The sequence below is a fragment of the Leopardus geoffroyi genome, chromosome D3, assembly GCF_018350155.1.
Source record: "Leopardus geoffroyi isolate Oge1 chromosome D3, O.geoffroyi_Oge1_pat1.0, whole genome shotgun sequence".
Taxonomy (NCBI): Eukaryota; Metazoa; Chordata; class Mammalia; order Carnivora; family Felidae; genus Leopardus; species Leopardus geoffroyi.
In genome coordinates this window covers 86094123-86120349 of record NC_059339.1, presented here as the reverse complement: position 1 = coordinate 86120349, position 26227 = coordinate 86094123, and the positions used below count along the sequence as shown (strand labels likewise).

At 37.4% G+C, this 26227-nt stretch overlaps 1 protein-coding gene across 1 annotated transcript in view; it reads right to left on the bottom strand.

The window, feature by feature from the left end:
- The window catches only part of DOK6 (docking protein 6), a 363336-nt gene that overhangs the window by 129496 nt on the left and 207613 nt on the right, over nucleotides 1-26227 (bottom strand). The window contains exons 4-5 of the mRNA XM_045459263.1: nucleotides 25740-25859; nucleotides 4389-4578 (exon numbers count right to left, since the gene is read on the bottom strand). Coding sequence (XP_045315219.1) covers nucleotides 4389-4578; nucleotides 25740-25859 — 310 coding nt within the window. The remainder of the gene's footprint in view (nucleotides 1-4388; nucleotides 4579-25739; nucleotides 25860-26227) is intronic.

Genomic DNA, 26227 nt, shown 5'->3' with positions numbered 1-26227 from the left:
TACCATGATGCCCCACCCTCATGGTCTCATTTAAACTGAATTGTCTTCCAAAGGCCCCAAAATCTCAGCTCCAAATACCATCACACTTGGGATTAGGGCTTCAATATATGAATATTGCTGTGGGGGCGGGGGAAGGGGGCACAATTCAGAATTCAGTCCATGCAAGTGAGGTAAGAGCTGAGGTTCATGTTTCTCCTAATGGGTATCTGGTTGTTCCCACACCATTTGTTTCTTTTTCACATTAAATTAACACAGCAGATTAACAAATAAATAAATCGGCCATATATGTAGGTGTCCATTTTGAACTCTTCATTCTTTTCTGGTGATAGGTCTATTCTTATGTCACTATCACATAGTCTTGATTATTGTGGCTTCATAACAAGGATTAAAATAGGGTAGTAGAAATCCATCAGATATGTTCTTTTCCAAATTGCTTTGGCTACTCTAGGTCTTTTATAGTTCGAAATACCTTTTAGAGTCAACTTGACATTTGATTTAGAAAAGTCATTTGGGATTGTTGACATTAAAATGAATGTGCCCATTGATTTGGAGAGGACTGTTATCTTATAAATACAGCATCTTCCAATTCACAAATGTGGTATATACCTTCATTTATTTTGGTCTTCTTTAATTTCTCTTAGTCATATTTTGTGGTTTTCAATGTATAGGTCTTGCACATATTTCGTTAAAATAACCTATACATATTTCATATTTTTATGAGATTAGAAGAGATATTCAAAACATTTTCCCTTCCAATTATGCATTGCTTATATATAAAATAAAATTGATTTTTGTATATTGACCTTATATGCTGCAACCATGCTAAATTCACTTCTTAGTTCTAGTAGCTTTTTGTCTAGATTCCTTTAGGTTTTTTTCCCTTAATGTACTTAAGGGTAAGGAAGTTTGATTTTCATTGCTCTACACTCTGATTTTCCCGCAGGCAATACTATTGGAGTGTAACTCATTCCAAAGAATTACACACGGTAAATGAGAGAGTTCTTGTATATCTGCTGACTCTTCAATGAAATAGGCACCTAGTAACCCATAAAATTATGCTCCAAGCACCAGTTAGCACAACAGCCGTTCGGTATTTTCCCCTCATTTGTACTCTGCAGTCTTGCTGTACCAGACCCATTTCCGCCTCAAATTCCTGACTCATGACAGGTAACACTGATTTTTATTCTCAGACACTGAGTTTCTAATGATTTTTCCAGCATTTGAATGCCGGCTTCTCCCAAGCTTTTTGCTTGGCTCATCTCTCCCCACATTTCCAGTTTTGGCTAAGGATGTGCCTTAGCAGAGTTCTCTAAGAATAGAGATCTTCAGAGATAAGTAGAAGCTTCGTTCAGAAAGTGGAAAATAAATACATAATTTCTGAGAAGCCTACGTAATCATGGTTTCTTAAATGCCCATCGCGTGACAGTACTGTGCTGTGTGCTGCTTTCCGATCACAAACTCGCTCAATCTCTACAAATTTATGTAGGAGGTAGAGATGATACTACTTCTAATGCAAAGAAGAAAACTGGAAGCTATTAACAAGTGACAGAGCAATGACCTAAATCTAGTTCTCTCCGATTCCCAGGCACAGAGGAGCTTGGGTGTCAAGATGATTTTTAAATATTATTATTTATTAAGAAGTTATTCTGATAAAAAGTGTAGAAAAAAATTATCTCCTAAACCAACAAAACTAAACAAACAAGAAAACAAAAATAAAACATAAAAACCTTGAAGACTGTGGTCCTTACCTACTCTGATATGTTTTATTTTTTAATGTATCTTAAAATTATAAAAATTACCAAGATCACAGAAGACCAGTTAATAGTGACTGTCAGATAAACCAAGTTGCACATCAGGTAGTTGGATGTTTTGGTTGAGAATATCAACTTAAACACTGTTGGAAAGCCAGTCTGTTCCCCTTAAAGACTTTGAAGAATCAAGAAAGAAACTGGCAAAAACTAATGTGAACATTTATAAATGGAGTGAAAATTCTCCATAACCACCATAAAAGAAAAAGAAACCTTACTGTTATTCAAAATCCTGAGAAGATGCCTTCTGAAATGAGGGGATAGACAGGTAACAGTATAGAGGCTCCTCAAAAATTAAAAATGGAAATACCATATGATCTAGTAATCGCACCATTGGGTATTTCCAAAGAAAATGAAACCACGAATTCAAAAAGATGTATACACCCCCATATTTAAAACACCATTACTTATAATAGCCAACATGTAGAAGCAACCAAAATGCCCATTCACAGATGAGTGGATAAAGAAGATGTGATATGTTCCCACCTCCTGCACACTTATATATACGCGATAGACTTAGCCTTTAAAAAGAATGAAGTTTTGCCATTTGCAACAAGAATGGACCTAGAGGGTGTTATGCTAAGTGAAATAAGTCAGACAGAAAAAGACAAATGCCATATTATTTCTCTTATATGTGGAATCTAAAAAACAAAACAAAACAAACGAGCAAACACACAAACACACACCAAACAGACACACAAATACAGAGAACAAACTGGTGGTTGCCAGAAAGCCATGGGACAGGGAGAATGGAAACAGATGAAGATTAACTTCTGGTTATGAAATAAAGTAAGTGAGTCATGGAAGAAAAGTACAGCACAGGGCATATAGTCAGTAACATTGTAATAACACTATATGATGACAGATGGTGACATGATGACACCCTTATCATGGTGAGCACTGAGAATGCATGGAATTATCAAATCATTATGTTGTAACCCTGAAATCAATATAACATTGCATGTCAACTATATGTTAATAATAAATAATAAAAAAAAAAGAAAATAGGAAAATAGGAACACCTAGGAGAAAAATCCAGAGGAGGGAATTTTGGGGGTAATGTTATTAAGCAATGAAATAAGCCATCACTTTTTTCTATATGTACATTAACTTTTATGGCTAGTAAAAAAAAAATGTATCGGAAACCTTAGGTCAGTAAGTTATAATCCCTTTTTCATAACCCTATAAATTTTAAAATAGTATACATGCCCCAAAATATTCATTTTCTTAAGAGAATTATTTCCTAACAGTTATCTAAAATGTGATTACTCTTATTACTGTCAATATCTAGGCAGATTGGAAATAGACAGTTGAGTGAACTCATAACCACTAAGTAACCACAGGATTGGAGCCTCTTAGAGAAATCAGTGTAGTAGAGGGTTTAATATAACCTAGTGCAAAACTGAGTGGTAGAATTACTTCAGCTCAGCTCAGCTTATTTTCTCCCCTCCGCTTAAAATTCTAAAAAATATATGGCCTTGACCTAACCTAGATGGATATTATTAGAAACTGACCTTGAGTAAGTATTTAGTAGTTTTGTAAGAACAAAGTTATGAAATTAAGATTGCTGTATCGAGTACAATAAAACTTTGCTAAAATTATCTTATAATGTCACAGATTCATTTTCAGAATGTGATAAATCATGTCCCCAGTGTGAAGACTGATACATCAAACATCTCTTATTATACAGAATCCCCAAATCTAAGTAGGTCTTGTCTTGTATATGTGACAACAATATCACAAAGGGGTAGGGGTCACTGCACAAAGATATTCACTTAGCTGGTTGAAGCTCATGTCTAAACTTCTGTCTGTAAATTGTGATTATGAAACAACCACTCATTTAAAACATTTATGGATTCCAATCATATGCTATAATTAAGAAACCAACATACTTGCTTTTGACATACTGTATTTAAAATCTGTGTTATACATTTCATATGTTACATATTTGAAAATATTTCTTCAGTCACTCTGAATTAACATTTACACTTAATGTTAACATAAAAATCTGGATAAATGAATACTGGATTAATTTATCGGCAATAATAATATCGGCAATATTAAAATGTAATATTTAAACAATTTAATATAAAACTCCTTTCAAAATTTTTTTGCTTATAAAGAACTCACAAAAATAAGGCTAGTAGGGACATGTTGAATTTTATGGGAATCTTATTGCACTGATAATATTATTGGACACACTAAAAATATAGTATTGTAATAATGCAAACTATATGGCATGATAGAAATAATTATGAAATCAGTTTGAGGCCAGTGTAAAAGACTGAAATTTTTAGAATGGGGTAATTAACCTGTCATAGAATGAACACACTTTATTTAGATTATCAACACGAATCTGAGGAGGGCACCTCCTCTGAGGTTGGAATGACCACTGGGTGTTGTATGGAAACCAATTTGACAATAAATTTCATATTAAAAAAAAAAAGAATCTGGAGAAATTATATATTTGGTCATTTCTACCCTTTCTAAACACAGTGGTCATCCTGGGCAGATGGACAGAACCTTTCCTTCAGGAGTTTATTTTTCACCCACCCCCTGGTTGTGACACTTAGAGCTTACCTTCCTGACTCAAAGGTGAACCACGTTGAGTCCCGTCCATATCTCCTCAGTGAGCTGAGAGGCCACATCACCAGTTTGACCTTGGCATTGTGGATATCCCAGAGATAGATATTCTCATGAGTGATCTGCATTGTGCATTCGCCATAAATATCCAGATTTGGTGTAGGCATAAGGTATACATTGAATCTCTCTGCAGAGAAACAAAGAATGGTGCAAATTAAGTGAAAACAGGTATGAGTCTTTATGGTAGCACTGTATTAATTTGTGTAACTACCTACAGCCTTCAGAAAACATTACTGTGTCCCTTGGAAACACCGGTACATGGTGCGAAACACTACCTTTTTCCATGTGATGTGTGAGAAAATGAGTTAATTATAATATTTTTTTTCTTTTTAGAGAGAGAATGTGCAATATGGGGAGACGGATGGGGAGAGAGAGAGAGACAGAGACAGAGACAGAGACAGAGAATCCGAAGCAGGCTCCACACTCAGCACAGAGCCTGATGTAGGGCTCAATCCCATGACCCTGGGATCATGACCTGAGCCAAAATCAAGAGTTGGATGCTCAACAGACAGGGCCACCCAAGCACCCCAGTTAAACTATTCTTAATCAATAATTCATTCACTCACTCATTCTACACTTTGTGTTGCGTTGTGTTCTCTGTGGTGAGGATGAAATGGTGAAATTGTACAATGGAAACATAAGGGTAAAAGCTAAGTGAGGTCTCTGCCAAAATGATGCTTAGTGTCTGCTACTTCACACAATCTTAAACGCAAGCCATATATATAACTCCTGCGAGGAATGTCTTATTTAATTGAAGGAAGAATTTACTCAATTTTACCTTCATGTTATGAAGCTTTTAATGCACACCTAGACTGACTCTCAAAACACATTGTATTCACAGTCACATTCAGCATATGATAATTGCAGATAGCCACTATTTACTTCTGCAGGACTTCAGATATTGTTTTGTTAAGCAAAACAAACATATATAGCCACTTTCATTCTTGGGTATTCTACAGTTGAAAATCTGACCATCAGGCAACAATCCCAAACCTTGCTTTATAACTTGTGTATCTCAAAGGCTACTGCAAAGTTCCACAGCCCTTGATCCCCATTTAAATGCATCAGATGCACTTTATAAAAAATAAGGTTAGTTCATAAGTTCCAGGCAGCAAAGAACTTGGTATGACCTATAAAATATCCCCAATTCCAAGCACCACATTCTTGATTTATAGCAAGCAATCAATAAATAAGCATTGGTTAACTTATAGGAATGAAATAAATATATCCCATGACGAATATGCACCGCAAGAATTGAGGAATTATAAAAAGAATAATGTCATGATAATAAAAAGTTTAAGAACTGCTGGCAGATACATCTTTGTGAGTTTAAATTTAATTGTGAATCGTGCTTGAAAGGCAGTGCTGTTGAATTAATGATTTTGAGAGGCATAATGGTGCAGCTGCAGTTGAGAAAGGATTGATATGTTTAAGAATGTGCCATCATCCATCATAATGCCACCATTTGAAATACTGAGTGTTTATTGGTACTGAGCTGGAATTGTCTATATAATAGAAAGAATCGTTTCTGTGGCAGGTACTTTGCAGAGAATTGCTTTGCTGATGCCAAAAAAACAAAACAAAATATTCAGATCCCAAATGGGTTAAACTTATTTTAGGCATGATAGCTTGAAATGTAGTAACCAAATGGACCATATTTATATTCAAGTGTCTAGATATTTTTGACCAGAATAATCTAATTCAATTTTTTACTTGGATTATTGACCCATAAAACTAATATGTATATGGATTTCACATTCATATCCTCCAGAAAAGAAAAACAAGATAAATTACATAGCTGAAGCAATGAAGAAAGATCATTGCCCCATTAATTATCTGCAATAAGTATATATATATATATATATATATATATATATATATATATGTATATATATATATGTATTCCATAAATCTTAAAATTCTTGTGTACAATCAAAGTCTCAATATTTTGCATTAAATACATCACTCACATTGCCACCACATTTCACACACCAATGGGATTACAAGTAGCAGATCAAAGGGGCCTGATCTCATGTAAGAGTATAAATGAAAGTTGGACCCAACAGAGTGACTCATGCATACAGATAATGCGTGAATAGAAATCTTTTCTTTGGCCAAGACCCTTTTGATGTTCAGCTTTTACATTTGGAAGTAATCGTATGTCAGTGGCATCTGTTGAGCAGAGGTAAAATACTTTTGTTATAAAAGTGGAATGTAAAACATTCCTCTAAATTCCTTCCTTCCTATCAATTACAGAGTCTGAAGATAGCAACTAAAGAATCATTGCCAACATGCCAAGAAATAACACTTCTTGTAAAATATTGAAATAAACATCATTAACCAATTTTAGTGTTGCTTAAGGCTGCATTGACCCTTGATATTCACACCCATAGTTTGATATCTGAAAAAAAAAATCATGTAAAAAAAATAACCCTGACATCATGTGTCCTTGAAATGGATGACACATGAAAAATCACCTATAACCCATGGACTATTACAGAGGACCCAAAGAACCATTGCATTTTCACCGAAATATCTGTGTGCTCTAATGTAAGCAGATAAAACCTAGAAAAAAATAAACAGAGAAAGGGTACAATCATCACAATGGACATTAAAGAAATATGGAACTGGAAAACTGAAAAATAATGAATAATTGAATTTCATACGATTCACATGCTATAGGGCTCTAGATGTCAAAATTGGTGAGGTACATTTACAAAAAAATACACAGCTATCAGATAACCTGCCCCAAGGGACTCCTTCCTAGGCCAGCTGTAGGTGACATCAAGCAGGTAAAATGTATTGCCGTGACCTTCTTGTCTGCCTTCCACTCCCCCAGGCTTCACACACTTTGCTACCTAGCAACTCATTGTAAGCCCTTCTTGTTAATGTCTAGAACGTGCCAACCTTCCTTTTGATACTATTTCTTTCATCCCACAAAAAGGATTATTCTAAGAAATTTTATTTTTGGTTTTTAAATATTCAAAATCTATTTCAGCTTAATGGGTAATTTCCAAGGATTTGAGATTCAATTAAAAAGTATACTAATTTAATCCAGCAGAGAATGAAGGCAGCTCAAGTTATCTAGTAAATTCTTCTTCTTTGATTCCATTTTCATGGAAAAAATCTTCCCACATTTACAAGGAGTAAATCATTTTGTGCCCTTAGTAATGTAAAATATGTTGCTTCACTAAAATTTGTGATGGTTTCCACTGGAAAGACCATTTCAATGTGAAATAGCTAAAATTGGCCCCCCTGAAGTGACTTTTTAAACTATTTAACTTTGTGAAATAATTGTATGAGGCAGGTGTTTTAACCACCCTCTTATCATGTCACCTTCTCACATAAGAGCCTACCTTTGGGTTTTACGGCTGAGAGCGCTGGTTTTCAGACATTAATGTGCATCAAAATTACCTGAAGGGCTTGCTTGAACATAGATTGCTGGGCACACTCCACCCTTCTCATTTTTGATACAGTAGGTGCAGGCCGGGCCGTTCAATTTGCATTTCTACTTGTTTCCAGACGATGTTGATGCCGCTGCCCTGGGGACCACACTATGAGAAATGCTGATGTGAAGAACCCATTTTAGAGTATTGCCAAGGAAGTAGTGGCATCAGAGGAACTACGAGGGATGCTTTGAAAGTGATACTATGTTCCAGTAGAACAAACCAGCACACTTAATTCAAAGCTGTTCTTTAATTTCTGCTCAAATAGACTAATCCCATCTCTACTGACTCATGACCGATCTGGCAGGAAAGAGTTCTTATGCCAATTGGAACAAAAGAAGTGAGAGGCATAGGAAGAAAGGAGGTCTATGAGAGTTTTAAATTCATCAAGGTATGTATGTATATTCCAATTATTTTATTTATTATTATTATTATTATTATTTTTATTTGAGAGAGAGTATGTGGGGGAGGGGCAGAGGGAGAGAGAGAGAGAATCTTAAGCAGGCTCCACACTCAGCATGAAGCCTGACACAGGGCTAGGTCCCATGACCTTGGGATCATGACCTGAGCTGAAATCAAGAGTTGGATGCCCAACTGACTGAGCCACCCAGGTGCCCCTCCGACTATTTTCTTTTAAGGTAATCAACAATAACAGAACACTGTTAAGACACACTAAACAACACATTTCCAAGCACTCAAAAGAATTAGGAAAGAAACTAAGCTGTTTAGTGTATGTGCTGCCGAAGCAGATACAGAAACTAGCTGTTTAAATGCAATATCCTAAATCATGGGTAAAAATTCTACCAACACTAAGTCTTGTGAAGACTGCTGAATATGTGAAGAGAGAAATATTTGAAAAGGTTAAATAAAAAAAAATTAGATTAAAATGTACTCAGACATATGGAACTATAGAATTCTAGAGTGGAAAAAAAATCCCAAACGGTGCCCATGAGATTGTATTTTGAGAAAATTTTGGTTTATATAATGGCCAACATATGAGAAAGCGTAATTTAATTTTAAATGGCCCAAAACAATAGCAAGGTGAAGTATTTACAAAACGATTTGTTATGTGCAACAAATTGAATCTGCTATTGCATTTACAAGAGCATTTCTACTCTACGGGTGGATTAAGAGGTCCAAAGGAATAGACTACAACCCCAAAAGGCCTGGGACCAGAGTCCAGGTGGGAACCACAAGAACAGTCCAAGGGGACTACAAAACAAGGTTTGGTCAAATTGAATTGGACAAGGTCTGGCAAGAAAGGGTAGCTACACTCAGGAGAAATGGTTCTGGAAAAGGCATAGTGAGACCTCAGGTGATGTGTGAAGATTGAATGGGTCATCAGCTCTGAGAAAGACAGAAACCTTTCTTTCTCAGCCGATGAGGTTTTAAATGGATCTGGTTTGAGGCAGGAACATTCCAACTATAGCTATTAGCTTGAGCCTGACAGGTGGAGACAAGTGGAGCACGCAGGGGCTGTAGGAAACAGAGCATCAGAGTTAACGTTTTGTTTTTTTTAACGTTTTATTTATTTTTATTTTTTAAATTATTTTTTTAAGTTTATTTATTTTGAGAGAGAGAGAGAGAGAGAGAGAGAGAGAGAGAGAATGAGTGAGTGTATGCAGGGGAGGGGCAGAGAGAGAGAATCCCAAGTAGGCTCTGGGCCATCTACATGGATTTGGATGCAGGCCTCGATTCCATGACCCTGGGATGATGACCAGAGCCCAAATCAAGATTCAGGTGCTCAACTGACTGAGCCACCCAGGCACCCCAGATCAGAGATGCAAGTTTCTAACATGAAGCAAAACATCATCTAGTGAGTAATAGAACACGACAGGATGATGAACTCTAACCAGTTTCTTGATAATTTCCATCTCGTAACATTGCAAATGGAAAATTGGTTTTAAAGGAAGAACCATACTAACAACAAACACATGTGCTCCCTTATAATTAATTGGAGTATTTTTTAAATGTTTATTTATTTTTGAGAGAAAGTACAGGTAGGGGAGGGGCAGAGACAGAGGGGGTCAGAGGATCCAAAGCGGGCTCTGAGCTGACAGCAGAGAACCCAATGTGGGGCTTGAACTCATGAACCCAACCAAGAGATCCTGACCTGAGCTGAAGTCGGATGCTCAACCGCTGAGTCACCCAGCTGCCCCTGGAGTATTCTTTAATTTATAGGCTTTTGGAATGTAGGTATTAAATAATTTTGTGCGTCTAGCACATAGTGAACATTCAGCTCATTGTGGCTGCCTGAACCCAAAATGCATCTTTTGCATGTTAGTTACTTAGACTAAATTTGGGAAATGTCTATCGGATGTCAATTCATTCCTTTTTTTTCAGAGAAGGATTCTGATAAGTTTTAATTGTTAGCTGATTGCAGGACACTCATATCCTTTCTATCCATCCCACTTCTCCTGATACTTCAGAAGGTTGGGTCAAAAAAAGGACAGAACACAGAACTAAGTATTATGCCTAAATGTTTGGAAACCAAGAAATCTGTAAATATTAACGCCCACCTGGTGTTCCACAGGGAGATGTTAAATTTTACAGGAACTTCAGCGAAGCAGGTGAGTGTGAGCTCCTAATCTCTTACCTCGTCTTCCTTTTAAATTCCAAGCATAGCTCAAAAGGAGAAGCCCCGCAAAAAGAAAAGAATTCTTTAGCTCTTTGGCGACATCCCTAATTTTCTGAATTTCATTTCCAGGATCTTCCAGAGAGTAGAGGCTTATATAGTTGTTGAAGTTCATTAGCGAAAATGTGTAGGTATAATTTAAATTAAATAGCTTAAATAAAATTAATAATTACATCTAATATACATATAAAATAATTACATATATGTAAAAACTGATTTTGTCATGATTAGCAATAGCTATAAATAATTGGTTAATTCATTTATAATTCTGGATTTCACTTAGTTGTTTGTATGAGCCAGTGATTCCTCAAAGTAACACTCACTCTATATGCAACTTACTGCTCACGATAACTTTAAATATTTTTTTTTTTAAATTTTTTTTTCAACGTTTATTTATTTTTGGGACAGAGAGAGACAGAGCATGAACGGGGGAGGGGCAGAGAGAGAGGGAGACACAGAATCGGAAACAGGCTCCAGGCTCTGAGCCATCAGCCCAGAGCCCGACGCGGGGCCCGAACTCCCAGACCGCGAGATCGTGACCGGGCTGAAGTCGGACGCTTAACCGACTGCGCCACCCAGGCGCCCCAAACTTTAAATATTTAAGGGAGAGAGAATTAAATTGTTTTTTTCCAAAATGTCACGTGATCAGAAAAGTCACTGTTTATGGAAAGCATTTGTTTAAATTAAATTTATTACTGCAGCTGGTTCATTAAAAGATCCAAACTTTGTTGTCTCATCAAATGCGGAAATGTATCTTGTCTTGTTGGTGACCTTTATCTTCCTTCTCACATGGCCATCATGAACAGCTGTAACCCACATCTTGCAACCTGTCCTCAGACTTATCGTGGTGAGTTTGCATCTCCAAACTCTTGTCCCCCGAACTCTCTTGCGCACTGGTACCAGCCTGGGCGGGACGACCAGATTCTACAGCTCCATCACCACAGGCAAGTTGGGGGGGTCCTTGTCCCAATCTGGCAAGCAATCCAAATTCTGTGAGTAGTTCTTTTGCTTCTCTGGTGCTTGGAGGGAGATGTGTTCCTCCTTGCTGCCCTCCTCCTGTGAAAGACCTTCAAAGACTCCTCTTCAATTAATCTTCCAGCCTGATCTTTAGAATTTCATGGTACTGTTCACCCATCAGCCACTGCTCTGGGGCTACAGAACATTTCTGAGACAGCAAGAAAGCCCCATTCTTTGCTCTATAGTTAACAATTGTTACATAACAATTCAAAGCATGAAATTTTAATATTAGCACCAAATTAATAAGCAGTTCACTAAATATTATTTAGTCCCAGGACCAGAGCCATTGGTCTAATATTAAGCATCAATGAATAAATTCATTCAGAATCTGGTATCTGAGAAACTGACCATATGCTCTGGAGTGCGGAATTTATCACTACTCATCTCAGTTTGAAATCTAGGTTCACACCATTGAGGTAGTCTGCCTTGTTTTTAACAGTTATATGAAGTGTTAAGGAATTAAACAGAACCAGATATTACCCAGAAAATAATGAGATTTTTCAATATCATTCTGAATTTTATATTCTTGTCTCCAACTTTCCGTAATATTGGGGTATTGCAGTGGTCAGCCTTCAATTTCAGCAGCTTTAGAAATGGAGCCACACTGAGAAGGCAGGTATCTGCGCATTTAGACACATCCTGATATCCGTATAATGCAGATACACCAGGAATGAAACAAAGCATGATATATACTCATCGAGATGTGAAGAACTCTTCAGAAATTGTGACTTCATTTTTACCGCAGTGCTGAAATTTGTCAAAATGTATTTTATTACAATGGGGCAATAGTAATAAATTCAGTTGCCAGATGCCATCTGCTCAATGGCCACTGTGAATTGGAACCTCTGTATTTCTTCAATCAATTGGCAGGACTTAAAACAACAGCCGTATTTTTAAATTCCCCAGCAATTAATTTAATTCCTTCTCCCCTTCCTTCCTTCCTTCCTTCCTTCCTTCCTTCCTTCCTTTTCTCCTCTCCTCTCCTCTCCTCTCCTCTCTTCTCCTCTCCTTCCCCTCCCCTCCTCTCTTTTTCTCTTTTCACACAAAAATAACTGTTGACTGAATATTATCTACATTTCCGAGTAAATCATGTTCACTCTAATAAATACAGTAAGTCATTTTAAAAATAAAATAAATTCAACTGCTATTATACCTTCCAGAGGTCATCTCTGTTAAAGTAATAGTGTATCTTATAATATAAGTAAATTCACATACAATTGTAATTATACTGAATATAAAGTATCCAACCCTTTGAATTGTACTCACTAGTGTAAGAATTTTCAGATGCTATTAAATATTCCTTGGGGACATAGTTTTTAATGAATACATAATATTCCATTGTATAACTATGCTGTATTTTATTTAAAATGATCTACTTGATGAATATTAAATTTATGCCAACTTTTGTCTAATATAAATTAGGCTACAGTAAAATAATCAACTTTTAGCTCAATTTGCTGAATGATTCAGTCATTTCATATTGAGTCATAGAGTTTACTTTATTCTTATATATAAATTTTGAGTCACTTTAATATCCTTAATTATTAACTTACATCAGGCCCTAACATCTGAATCATTATATTAAATGTCATAAACTCTTTCAAGAATGACTGTGCCAAATTGATTTCCAGAATTTCCTTACCGATATATATTCCAATTAAAATATCTATTTTATACATTCATTAATATAAGTGTCCTTTGCCAGAATTTTTTAAAATTGAGTTTACTGTTACTCACGTTGGTTGTGATGATTCTATATACTAGAAATTTTCTCTACCATGTTTACGATAACAACTTCACCTTCAGGTTTTCATTCATTTTGTTTATAATATTTATGTAAGCCCAGAAAGTGGAAAGTAGTTTTCTTTAAGTTTTCTAAAAAGTGCTTTGTTATTGGAAGAAACTTAATATTCTCCTACATTTTTCGTAGCAATTTTAGCATTTTATTTTTTATATTAACTGGTATACCGAAACATAATGAAATGTTCATATGTCACTTATGATGTCCTTTCAGTTTTGACAAAAGCACATTAAGGCACACAACTTTTCTGCTCTCCAGAATGTTCCCTTATGCCATGCCCCAGAAGACACCACCAGTCTGATTTCTAACACTGTAGGTTATTTTTGCCTGTTCTGGTAGGTTCTTGCGAGCTAGGAACACCCAGCTTCAGCATATCACTAATTTATTCCCAGTTCATGGCTTTCCATTTTTATTATTTCCTTTTTAATTATTTTCAGAGTTTATTTATTTATTTTAAGAGAGAGAGAGACAGAGAGAGTGAACCAGGGAGGGGTAGAGAAAGGGGGAGAGAGAAAGAATCCCAAGCAGGTCCCACAGAATCAGTGCAGAGCCCAACACAGGGCTTGAACCCACAAACCGTAAGATCATGACCTGAGTCAAAACGGAGAGTGGGATGATTAACTGAGTGAGCCACCCAGGTGCCCCATCTTTTTAAATTTTTTGATAATGCCTTTTTGGTGACCAGAGGTTTAAATTTTGATGAAGCCCAAATTATTTCTTTTTACAGTTTGCTTTCGTTGTTTTATTTAAGAAATCTTGGCCTATCTCAAAGTTCCATTCATCTTAAATTGATATTTGAGTATAGTGTGAGGTGAGGGTTGAGGTTCATGATTTCCCATAGGGATATCCAGTCACTTCACTTATTAAGGAAATTTTCCTTTTCTCATTGCAATGAGCAATGATCTTGGGAGAAAGGACTTTGGTGTCCTGGTAAAAAATTACTAATCCATATACGTATGGATCATTGTCTTTCTATTCTGTTCCATAGACTTCTTTGTCTATTGTCTGTCTTCATTGCTGTCAGTTGTAGTAAATCCCAAAATTTTCTAGAAAGGGTATCCATTCCAACTTGGTTTTGTCTTTTCAAGACAGTTTGGCTAGTCTTAGACCTTTCTGTTCCAAATGTATTTTGAAACTGTCCCATCAAGTTCTAAGAAAAATGCCTGGCTTCTAGGATTTTTACTGGCATTGTGTCAAATCTGTAGGCTAATTTGGAGAGAACTGACATCTTAACAATACTGACTATTGCAATCATAAACACAGTTTACCATTCCACTTATTTAGATATCTTTTAATTTCTCCCAGCAATATTTAATTTTCAGTGTAGAGGTCTGTTATATACTTTGCCAATTTTATCTCTGAGTATGTGATGGTTTTTGATGATACTGTAAATGATATTTTTCTTTTCATTTTGTAATTGCTCATTACTAATATATATGGGTGTATACATATATAATCTCTCTGTAATATTCATACATATACCCATATATACAAATTTTTGCATATTAATTTTTTATCCTGAAACATCACCGAGTTCACTTGGTTATAGCTGTTTTTCTCATCGATTCCTTAGGATTTTCCAGGTACACGACCTTAGCTCCTTATTCTTTGCCAATTTTTATGATTTTACTTTATTTTCTTGTCATATTACACAAGTCAGAACTTTAAGTAGAATATGTAGAATACTGAAAACAATTGGTGAGAGAGGATATCTTTGTCTTATTCTCAATCTTATGAGGAAAGCATTCAATATCTTTATCTTAAAATTATATTTTCTGAATGATTTCATTGATGTCCTTCATCAGTTTGAGAAAGTCCCCTTCTATTTCTACATTTTCTGAGAGTTGTTTTCACAAATGAATATTGTATTTTATCAAATGCTTTTTAAGCATCAATTATAATAATCATATAATTTATTAATATAGTGAAACATATTGATTGATTTTGGGAAATGTTTGCATTTCTGGCACATACCAATTTTGATCACAGTGTATTATCTTATAACACTTTAGTCTTCCTTTTCTAATTTTTAGAAGGATTTTGTACTTATATGCATGAAAGATACTTGTCTGCAATTTTCTTTTCTTATATTGACTTTGCCTGGTTTTAGCATCTGGGTTACAGTAGCCTCATAAAATGAGTTGTGGAATAATCACTCCTCTGTTTTCTGAAGAAGTCTGCATGGGACTGGTATTTCTTCTCCTTTAAATGCTGAATAGACTTCAACATTGCAACTATGTGGGACTAGGGGTTGTGTATAGGAAGTTGTATAATAATAACTTCAATTCTTTAATTGATGTAAGGCTCTTTAGATTTTCTATTTTTTCTTGAGTCACTTTGGTAATTTGAATCTCTGTTAAGTGGTTCAAAATTAGATTATTTTTAACCCAACATGAGAAAGGCTACATTTTATCTAATTCTATTTTTAAAGTTTTTTAAAAATATCCATTTATTTATTTATTTATTTATTTGAGACAAATAAAGAGAGAGAGAGAGAGAGAGAGAGAGAGGGAGAGAGGGTGTGAGTGGGGGAGGGGCAGAGAGAAAGGGAGACACAGAATCTGAAACAGGCTCCAAGCTCTGAGCTGTCAGCGCAGAGCTGGAAACGGGGCTTGAACCCACCAATTGCAAGATCATGACCTGAGCCAAAGTCGGACAACCAACCAACTGAGCCACCCAGGTGCCCCTATTGTTAAAGTTTTTATTTATTTATTTTTAGAGGGAGAGAGTGAGAGCGAGTGGGAAGGAGCAGAGAGAGAGACAGAGAAAGAGAGAGAGACAGAGAGAGAATCCTAAGCAGGCTCCCCACTGCCAGCATGGAGCCCAAGGTGAGGCTCAAACTCATGAGTTGTGAGATCATGACCACAGCTGAAATCAAGAGTCAGATACTTAACTGACTGGTCACCCAGATGCCCCAAAAGGCTACATTTTAATAAAAAATGACTTGTTAAAATTTATTATCAACTTATTGTCAAATTATTAATGCTTTATTTATATGGCCTTGTTTTATTTTGTATCGTTCCTAACCATTTCCTTTATTATTTTAAAAATATTTTTAGCCAGTGATGTTCAAAGATTTAAATTATATATTAGATTTTATTTATGAATGCTATAATCAGAGATAATATTATTTTTTTACTTATGGCAGATGGAAATTAAAAACATTTCCCACAACACTTTTCCCTCCAATTTTAACATCTGTTTTAATCTGAGCGTTGGGAAAGATACTGTGAATACTGGAATTTTAAGTTGTGCTCAAAGAAAAATGTAGAGCTTTACAAAATCTATTAAGAAAGCAAAAAGCTGAAAATTAATGATCAAATAACCATTTCAAGAGAATTGAAAAAGAAGCTGCAAATAAACCCCAAACTGTGGAGCAACTCCTATGGCATGAGAGCAGAGATTAAGACAATTTAAAACAATGAAAAGAGGTCTACCAAATAGGCACATCTCTGATGATGCCGATTAAGAAAAAAAAAAAAAAGCCAAACGTAACTTATATGAAGTAAAAAGGGACTATCATTACAGTGTGGGCAGGTATTAAGAAGATGATTTAAGGATGTTGTGATTCAACTTATTCCAATAATTCTGAAACTTTGCAAGGAATGACTAAATCATAAAATCATTGGTAGATTCTTTTGAAGCTAATTATAATCAAGTTTATACCCAAGTTTTCAAATTTTAGTGCACATTAGGGTCACTGAGTTTGTTAAAATATAGACGTGGGGCCAACATACCTTTGTCGGTATGGGTGGGGACCCAGAATTTTCTTGCTTACAATCCACCTGATATGAATGTGATGGAGATGCTCACTGGTGTCCCAGATACATACAGAGTTTCCTGCCAAGCACCTGGTTCCCATGCTGGGTTTTACTTAACCCTCACAACAATCCTATGAGACACATACTATCATGATCATTTTCAAGAGTAGGAGGCTGAGATTTAGAGAATTTCTGTAACTTGATCCTGGCCCCAGAACTTAGAAGTGGAATAGAACTCAATGATACACTGAATTTTCTTGGCTACTTTTGTTGATCAGGTTCCATGTTGGACTTTCACACTCTATGTGAAAATAGTTTAATGGTTCATTAAAACTTGACTCTATCAAAAAGTAAAAACCTTGATTTACTCAAGGTTGAGTATATCAAGATTTTCTTTTCTTTTGGGTGTGTACGTTTGTGTTTGTTTCCTGTCAAAGGAAGATTCATTTAATCTAATCTGTGGTCAAAGTTCAATCTTGGAGTGTCCTTGCCTCTTCATCTAGGCTGGATTGACAGTCACAGGAGTCCACAGAGGAAATGGGAGTCCCCTTATCTGGTTTGTATATATCCACATGCGCGTGAAGTTCCATCACTCTACTTTCCTGTGATATGGCAACTTCTGCTCCCAGATCCTGTCAGAAGTCCAGTGTGGGCCCGCGGGAACTCGGGCACCCCTCCAGGCCACAATGAGTTTTGAGACAAGACTCTCTCTGTCTTCTTACACCTCTCTGGGCTCTGCTGACATCTCCCCACTATTCTTCCCATGCTTCTCATGAAGCTTAATATGGAAAATCAAATCCTAGCATTTACTCTTGAAGAAATATCCAATTGATATGAGGAGACATAAACATGTATCTCTGTCCACCCACACTCCCATGGAAAGGGGACAGACAAGGCATTTGCTTCTTCCTCACCATAAAACTTATTTTCAAAGTCACAACACTTATTTTCTTCTGGCCTGAGGCTGGGAGATACCAGTAATTCTGGACTCATCATTCTCCCCTCAAAAGCTTCCTCTGTCACGTAACTACAAATGTTTTTGAAATTTGCATCTTTGTTCTCTGTGTGTACAGGGAATGTTTCCAGGGCCTAGGAAACAGGACAGAACTATCTTGGTGTCTCCATAGAGCAAGCATCTCACTTTGCAATGACGTGGTTATAATCTGACAAATGGATCATTGTGCTGAGGCAATGGGGTACAGAAGCACCATAGAGCATCCTTAGTTCCCCTGAAGCACTTATTGCAAAACGAGGCAGAAACACATATGGCGTTGGCCTTTATTCCCTTGTAGCGCATGTCGAGGACCGCCAAATGGGGAAAGTGGTAGTTGTAACCAGGCTTGTTAATTATATACAGTATCTCTATCCATCCGATAGTGAAATTAAAGCAATGCAGCATGAGGCTAGGCAAACAGTGTGGCCACTGCCGGATTTGGTATCGCATTCGGGAATGTCGTCTTATCCCTTCTGGGGTGGCTCTTCCCATCACATTTGCCTTTCAGTTATAGATCGATAGTCACCTCTGCTGGCTATACTGGCATTTTCAAATGTATTTCATTTATCGTAAGTTCCGCATGTTACACGTAGAAAGAGACACATAGGTAAACCGAGCTTGGGAAATGTTACAATATACAAAGTCAAACAAGATCTTTATTATAGAGCATCTCAAGCTTTGCTCCGTGAATGTATATTGTGACCATCATACAGACTTGGTATTAGTTTCCCTGGGCTGCCATATCAAAGTACCAGAAACTGGGTGGCTTAAGACATAAATTTAATATCTCATAGTTGTGGAGGCTATAAATCTGAAATCAAGGTGTTGGCAGCTCTGGGGGGGGGAGAATCCTTCTCACTTCCAGCTCCTGGTGTTTTGTGGCAATCTTTGCCCTTGGCTTGTGGACACATCATGCCGGTTACATGACTGTCTTCTTGTGTCTTCGCATCATCTTCCTTCTGTGCATATCTGTCCTCGTCCAAATTTCATCTTTTTATAAGGCTATATTGTAGGTCCTATGAGATTAGGGTTTATTTTAATGACCTCATCTGAATTCGGTTATCTTTGTAAAGTCCCTGTTCCTAATAAGGTCATGTTATGAGGTACTGAGGGCTAGGACTTCGATATATCTTATTTAGGGGAGAGGGCAATTCAATCCACAACAGTGTTATATAGTAGTAGAATTTCCTGAACTCATTTTGGGAAATACTAGGATATGTGGATGGCATTTTAGACGTTCAAACATAAGTATGTCCAGGTTCTTTTCCCCACGCAAAAGTTGGTTTTGCTCAGGGTTATTCTATGGACAAAAAAATAAAATAAAATAAACTTGGAAAACTTTTCATTGCTGGTTATAAATAATATGTATAAGAGTGAATATGATATTCCAGATCACTTTAAAAAAATTTTTTTAATGTTTATTTATTTCTGAGACAGAGAGAGACAGAGCATGAGCAACAGAGGGGCAGAGAGAGAGAGGGAGACACAGAATCCCAAGCAGGCTCCAGGCTCTGAGCTGTCAGCACAGAGCCCGACGTGGGGCTCGAGCTCACAGACTGTGAGATTATGACCTGAGCCGAAGTCAGTCGCTCAACCCACTGAGCCACCCAGGCACCCCCCAGATAACTTTTGAAAAATTGGGGAAAGACTCTTAAAATAGGGAGAAGTGTATTGTTACTGTGGTCATTGCTTTGTCATTAACTGGTCGTTTTCCACACGAGAAAAGTCCTGTAAATAAATATTGGCTTTAACGATTGATGGGCATTAAGAATTTCAGACTTGCCTGGTTGATAAAGCTTGTCTGGGGGTATAAAAAATTAGTTAAAAAAAAAAGAAGGTATGATCATACCTATACCACAGCATTTTCCTTTTATTTTTATTTTAGCATGTACTTACTATACTTCAGGTGGAAGATTGGATAATTTTTTTCTCAGTTCACTTCCTCTCCATATTAGATCGTAGGTTCTAACTCATGGCACGGCCTCGCAGGTGGAGTGTCCTGCTGACCTCCTGACTTGGGTTGAGCCACAGGACTTGCTCTGGCCAGTGGAATATCAGTGGACATGACACGTTCAGAGGCTTAATTCGTGTGGCAGCTTTCAGCTTTCTTTCTTGCCCTATTGTTTTTTTTTTTTTTTTTTTTTGAGAACGTGCCTTGGGTCGCCATTAGTGTAAGGAGGCTAAGAGACATATGGAAAAGATATGGACACTGCGTGAAGCCTGGAACCGATCTCAGCAGCAGCCCGCCTAAGTCAGCACAATCCTAGCCAACCCACCTGAACGTGAACGATAAAGATACACTTCCAGGTCCATGCTATTGAGATTCTGCACAACCAGTAACACAGTATTATTTTGAAAAACAATGATTGATGCACCTTGTTTATAGCTTTGTCCCCCTCACTACTCTGTGAGCTTCTTAAAAGTAATGACCATATTTTATATAAGTCTACATTTCCTCAGCTTGGTTCTTGCATTTCATAGCCTCCGAAATGTTTGATGGGTGAATACTGAATGACTGAGTGACATACAAGCATGTCTGAGTGGAATATAAGAAGCACAGTCACTATGGCAACCCAGGTAAATAATTTAGCAACAACACTGGAATACTGCTTCGGTTCTGGGGGAAGGTTATACATATTCTTAGGCTAAAAGTAAAAGCTTGTACCAATTCTGGTCCATTCGTAAGCAGGAACCCTAGTTTCTACATAAAATCAAACCTTCAGATATGACTCCACATTAATAGATGGCAAAGTCTAAGGTTGCTCTTCCATTTTGTTCCTGATGGCGATCTCTTGCCTCAATAGCAAATGGGACACACCCTCTGAGTCCACTTTCAACAACAACTGCAGGGATTTCCCACAAGTGCATTGCTTCTTGTTTATGATGCTTACTTCTGCTATAAAGGATGAATACGTAACATCTGTTTTCTAGAATTGCTATTATGTATAGCGAATCCTTTATAAATAACCATTATTGTAACACCATACATTCTAAGGTCAGGGTAGGCAATCCTAAATAGAACCAAAAGACACGAAGATTCTAGAAGTCATAAGAATTTAAGGCTCAAAATGTCTACTTAATATGGACTTTCTTGAGGCAGTGTTATCTGAAATCTGAGAATGAGTGAGTGTGTGTGTGTGTGTGTGTGTGTGTGTTTACTTTCCCCTACACCACGTGGGATTCTGAGTCGATATGAAAACAGCTGACAGCACTAGATAAAGATGATTATAGCAAAGAATTTAATCAATAACCACTTTTATCTCCTCAACACACATTACACCTTTAAAAATTATTTGCACAAATGTTTATTCTTAGCAAGTCTCAGAGTAAATAAGGCTGTGCTGGGTGAAAAGTCAGAAAAACATTAGAGGAGAAGAAGCAGTTCTGAGTGTCAAAAGAAAAATTCTGTGGTCAAGACTGAGGAGTGAATCTTTCCTTGATGATAGGATACCACAGGATCACCACCGGCCACAATAATGTCATTTCTGACATCGATTCTGGAGGCATATGTATCTCATCTCTTTGGAGACATTTCAAGTTAAATCCAAGCACATCACTGATAAAATAGTAAAATGATGTTTCTGATGAAAAATAAATTGTATAATTTAGTACTAAAATGCCTTAGGAAGAAAACCTGAATCTTTAATGACAAATCGTTCAAATCTGTACATATTAATGTCCTCAAACATGTCTTAGGAAAGGAAGGATTTTGTTTATTTTAGGAAGTGGTAAATGCTTGAAGAGTCTGGAATAGGGATTGTAAGCCATGAAAGGACATTTTTTTTAAGTTTATTTATTTTGAGAGAAAGAGACAGCACGTGTGTGCAAGCAAGCAGGGGAGAGGGGTGGCAGAGAGTGAGAAAGGGAGAGAGGGAGAAAGAGAGAGAGAGAGAGAGAGAGAGAGAGAGAGAGAGAATCCCAAGCAGTCTCCATGCTGTCAGCACAGAGCCCAACATGGGGCTCAAAGTCACAATCTGTGAGATCATGATCTGAGCTGAAGTCTAGAGTTGGATGCTTATCGACTGAGCCAACCAGGTTCCCTGAAGGGACATTTTTATTTTATTTGTTGTATGTTTGTTTGTTTGTTTGTTTATTTAGAGAGAGAGAGAGAGGATGAGAATGAGCCGGGAGGGACAGAGACAGAGCGGGGACAGAGGATCCGAAGCAGGCTCTGTGCTGTCAGTGCAGGGCTCAGTGTGGGGCTCCAACTCATAAACCATGAGACGGTGACCTGAGCCTAAGTCAGACGCTTAATCAACTGAGCCACTGAGACACCCCCCGAAAGGGCAGTTTTAAAAAAGATTATTTTAAAAAGACTTTATTAGCTAGCTAAAACAATAAATACTTCCCCACACAGAGTGAAATAAACACATGCATTATCTTAAGAATACGTGTGTCCTGAACAATCTTGGGGCCCAAGGGAGGGGGTTGAAGTTGGCTGAGGAGCATTCTTTGTCTTTACCATGACAACTACTGGTATTTATTTCAAGGGGATCCTAAAATGGAATTAGCATATTAGCATATTTGTAGGAAAGTCTGTTGATTAGGAAGTGAGAAAATCAGGGTATTCAAGTAACAAACTGTCAATCTGTGTGTGTGTGCGTGTGTGCGTGTGTGTGTGTGTTTCTCTCCCAGGCAGCAAGTGTGTGTGTATGTGTGTGTATGCATGTGTGTCTCCTGGAATTTTCTGAGCTAGCAATAGTAGAGCCTGTAATCCTGATATTCTGTCAAGATTTATGCTTTTCATCTTCTCTTGTGGTATGAATGACTATTTAAAAAAGTTTTAGCTAGCCCTCAATGGGCCAAGAACAGAGGAAAGGTGTTATTATCTAAACTTGAGACACTTTAAAGGAAGGACATGCAGACTTGAGCCTAGAGCAGTGGCCATGTCTATGGCCTTCGGACTCAAAAAGAAAGTCATCCACGTGGAAGGTGATTTCTAGAAAAAGAAGACCTTTCCATCCATGAAGCTTCCTTTTAGCGTTGAACCCTAAAGAGTCTCAGTGACCATGAGAATGTGTGTGTGTGTGTGTGTGTGTGTGTGTGTGTGTGTGCTTAAGGAAGATTGCCGATTTCCTTATAGGGTATCACGTACTTAGGAGGTCATTTAAAAGAACCAAATACTACACTCTCTAACTAAATAATTGCTTATAAATTTCTAAAATGTATTTTTAAAAGGACGTGTTTCCCTTTGTATGAAGTTCGGCTTATTGAACAAAATAAAACTAAGAAACCCACTTAAGGCATTGAATGTTATTATAATTTCAATTCTTCAGTAAGCACAGGAATTCTTTTTGATTTCTTTGTTTTTACTTGTACTTAAAAATACTTGTGCCTCTTTAAAATCGGATTAAGAATGAGAGTTAGTCTTTATTTTACATCACCTCATTAAACCATCATGATTTCATTTTCACTCATTAGGAAACTAAAATCAGAAGTGTTAGTAACCTGTCTGAGCTCAGTAAAGGGTGTAGCCCGCATTCGACCATGGCCTGAGAAGTACACTTGGAAAGCTGTGACTGCTTGTGCTATATCTCTCTGCAAATTACTCTGACATTATCATGAAATTAACAATAAAATCATAATAAGCCAAAGAAGCATATATCCATTATCCCCAATGGAAACCATATACAACCCCAAATCTTTAAAGTAAAAGCATGCAACTCACACGAAATGAACCACCAGTGGTGCTCCCACCCACAGGGCCTAATTTAGTCGCTTTCTCCATAGTTCCTTTATGTAGTACTTGATGAATGTTTATTAGTAAGAATTTTTTCTTTCTTTCCTTAAATGGTGGATGAACACCATGCTCTAAGTAGCACAGTGTGGATGTTGTGTATGCAGCTCAAGCTCTCAGGAAACCAATCAGGGAGACAAAATAAATCCAAGGATAGTGTGGGAGAGAAACTGGAATGTGAATTGGAAGCTGGAAGAGGGGCTGCAGAAACGCCTCTGTAGCTTCCTGAAAACCACCAGCACAGGCAAAAGTGTTGTGCCCACATATGTTCTTGGCCAATTAACAGGGGAAATCCATCTTTTCAGGTTAGCAACAAACAATAAATAATGGTTTTTAATGGGCTGCAAAGACAGTGATGGCTGTGAGCACATTATCAGTCATAAGATCACGATCACTAAGTGTATCCTGTGCACTTGTACCTGTGCTACCTAATTTATAAACCACAGATCATTCCAGAATTTCTTTTTTCTAAGGTTTATTTATTTATTTTGGGTGGGAGGGGCAGAGAGAGAGGGAAAGCCCGCAGAGTCTGACACGGGCGCTTGATCTCACAAACATGAGGTCATGACCTGAGCCGAAATCAAGAGTCAGATGCTCAACCGACTGAGCCACCCGGGTGCCTCTACAGAATTTCTTTTTAATAATTAGTGTCACGTGTCACCAAGTCTCTCAAGCTTTTTCAAAAACACTATCAAAAATTAGCAACATTGAAAAGTTTCTATTTTCACACTATGAGGTCATCTAGTGATGATTATAATTATTTTTAGAAATGAAGAAAGAGGAGATCATTACATTATCCCAATTTCATTATTTAGAGGTGGTAGTCAAGAACATGCAGGGGGCACCTGGTTGGGTCAGTTGGTTGAGCGCCGACTTTGGCTTGGGTCATGATTTCACAGTTTGTAAGTTCGAGCCCTGGGTCAGGCTCGCTGCTGTCAGCACAAAGCCCAATTCGGATCCTCTGTTCCCCTCTTCCTCTGCCCCTCCCCCCATCCTCTCTCAAAAATAAATAACGAGTCAAAAAAAAAGAACATGCAGTATAGATTCTTAAGAGACATCAAGAAATGCCTGTTAGGTTAGAGAACAGTGTAGTTAAGTAAGCAATGTGTATCACATAAACCTCAATTTTGTTATGCCCATATTTCATCCACTGTACCTGCACATTTTCAGTATGCTATGGACTGAATTGTGCGTCCCTAAAATTCATGTTGAAGCTCTAACCTCCAAGAGGAGAGTATTTAGAGACGGAATCTTTAGAAGTAATTAAGTTTGGATGAGCTCATGAGGGAGCCCCCCACGATGAGATTAGTACCCTGATAAGAAAAGTCCTGAGAGACCTTTCTCTTTCTCTCCCCCTTAGCCATAAGGGGGCATAGCAAGAAGATGGCTGTCTGCAAGTCTAACATAGGATCCTCACAGGAAACTGACCCTTCAACTTGGATTTCTAGCCTCCAGAACTCTACTTAATTCCTGTCGTTGAAGGCACCCAGTCTATGGCAGCCTCAGCTAAGACATGGTGTTAGCCAAAGTCCCTACAATCTATTGATAAGTAGCAAGATAAACCCATTTGTTAACGGACTCAAAACCTACAACGACTCTCAGAGGAGATAATATGGAAATGTTGTACATTCAAAAGCTAATATATATTGAGTTATTTATTAGTTACTTATTTCGATACATCACAATGGCACAGAGCCACAAGTCAGGATGCCTGGGTTGTGCCTTAGTATTTTCTCCCAGTTTCCAGGCAACTTGGGAAAGCCTCTTCCCAGCTCAGATGGATCAGTGTCCTTTCCTCGAATAATGATTGGTCTGAAAGATTCCTGAGGCCCTTTCCAGTCTCAGAGCTTGACAACCATGAGTGCACTTTAAATAACGGAAGGCCACTCACACTTACCATTCTGCTCTCTCTGTACTCCAGCTGCCAGAAGATCAGGCTCCCCAAGGCTGATGTCGTTCAGCCGTGTCCCCAGACACTCCATGCAGAGATGTTTGCACCATTCTTCAGCCTCCAGCTCTGAAAATGAGCACACACCATCAAAGTCAGAGAGTGCTTCACAGGGACAACACAAGAAGGCTATTTCCTGAACCATTTCCCTGGGTAGGTGGGAAGAGCTCAAACTCTGCCTTAAGAAAGCAAAACAAAAGCTATATTCAAGGAGTGAAAAAAAAATCCCCACAGTTATTTCCCATGGGCTGACATGACAACATTATAAAGTGATTTTAAATTATTTCAGTGTACTTTCTCTTACTTATGAATAACAGTCAGAATATTTATTATCTAGCATATATACATATATGTATATATAAATTTTATTAAAATCTAAGCTAGTTAACATACAGTGCAGTAATGGTTTCAGGAGTAGAATTTAGTGATTCATTACT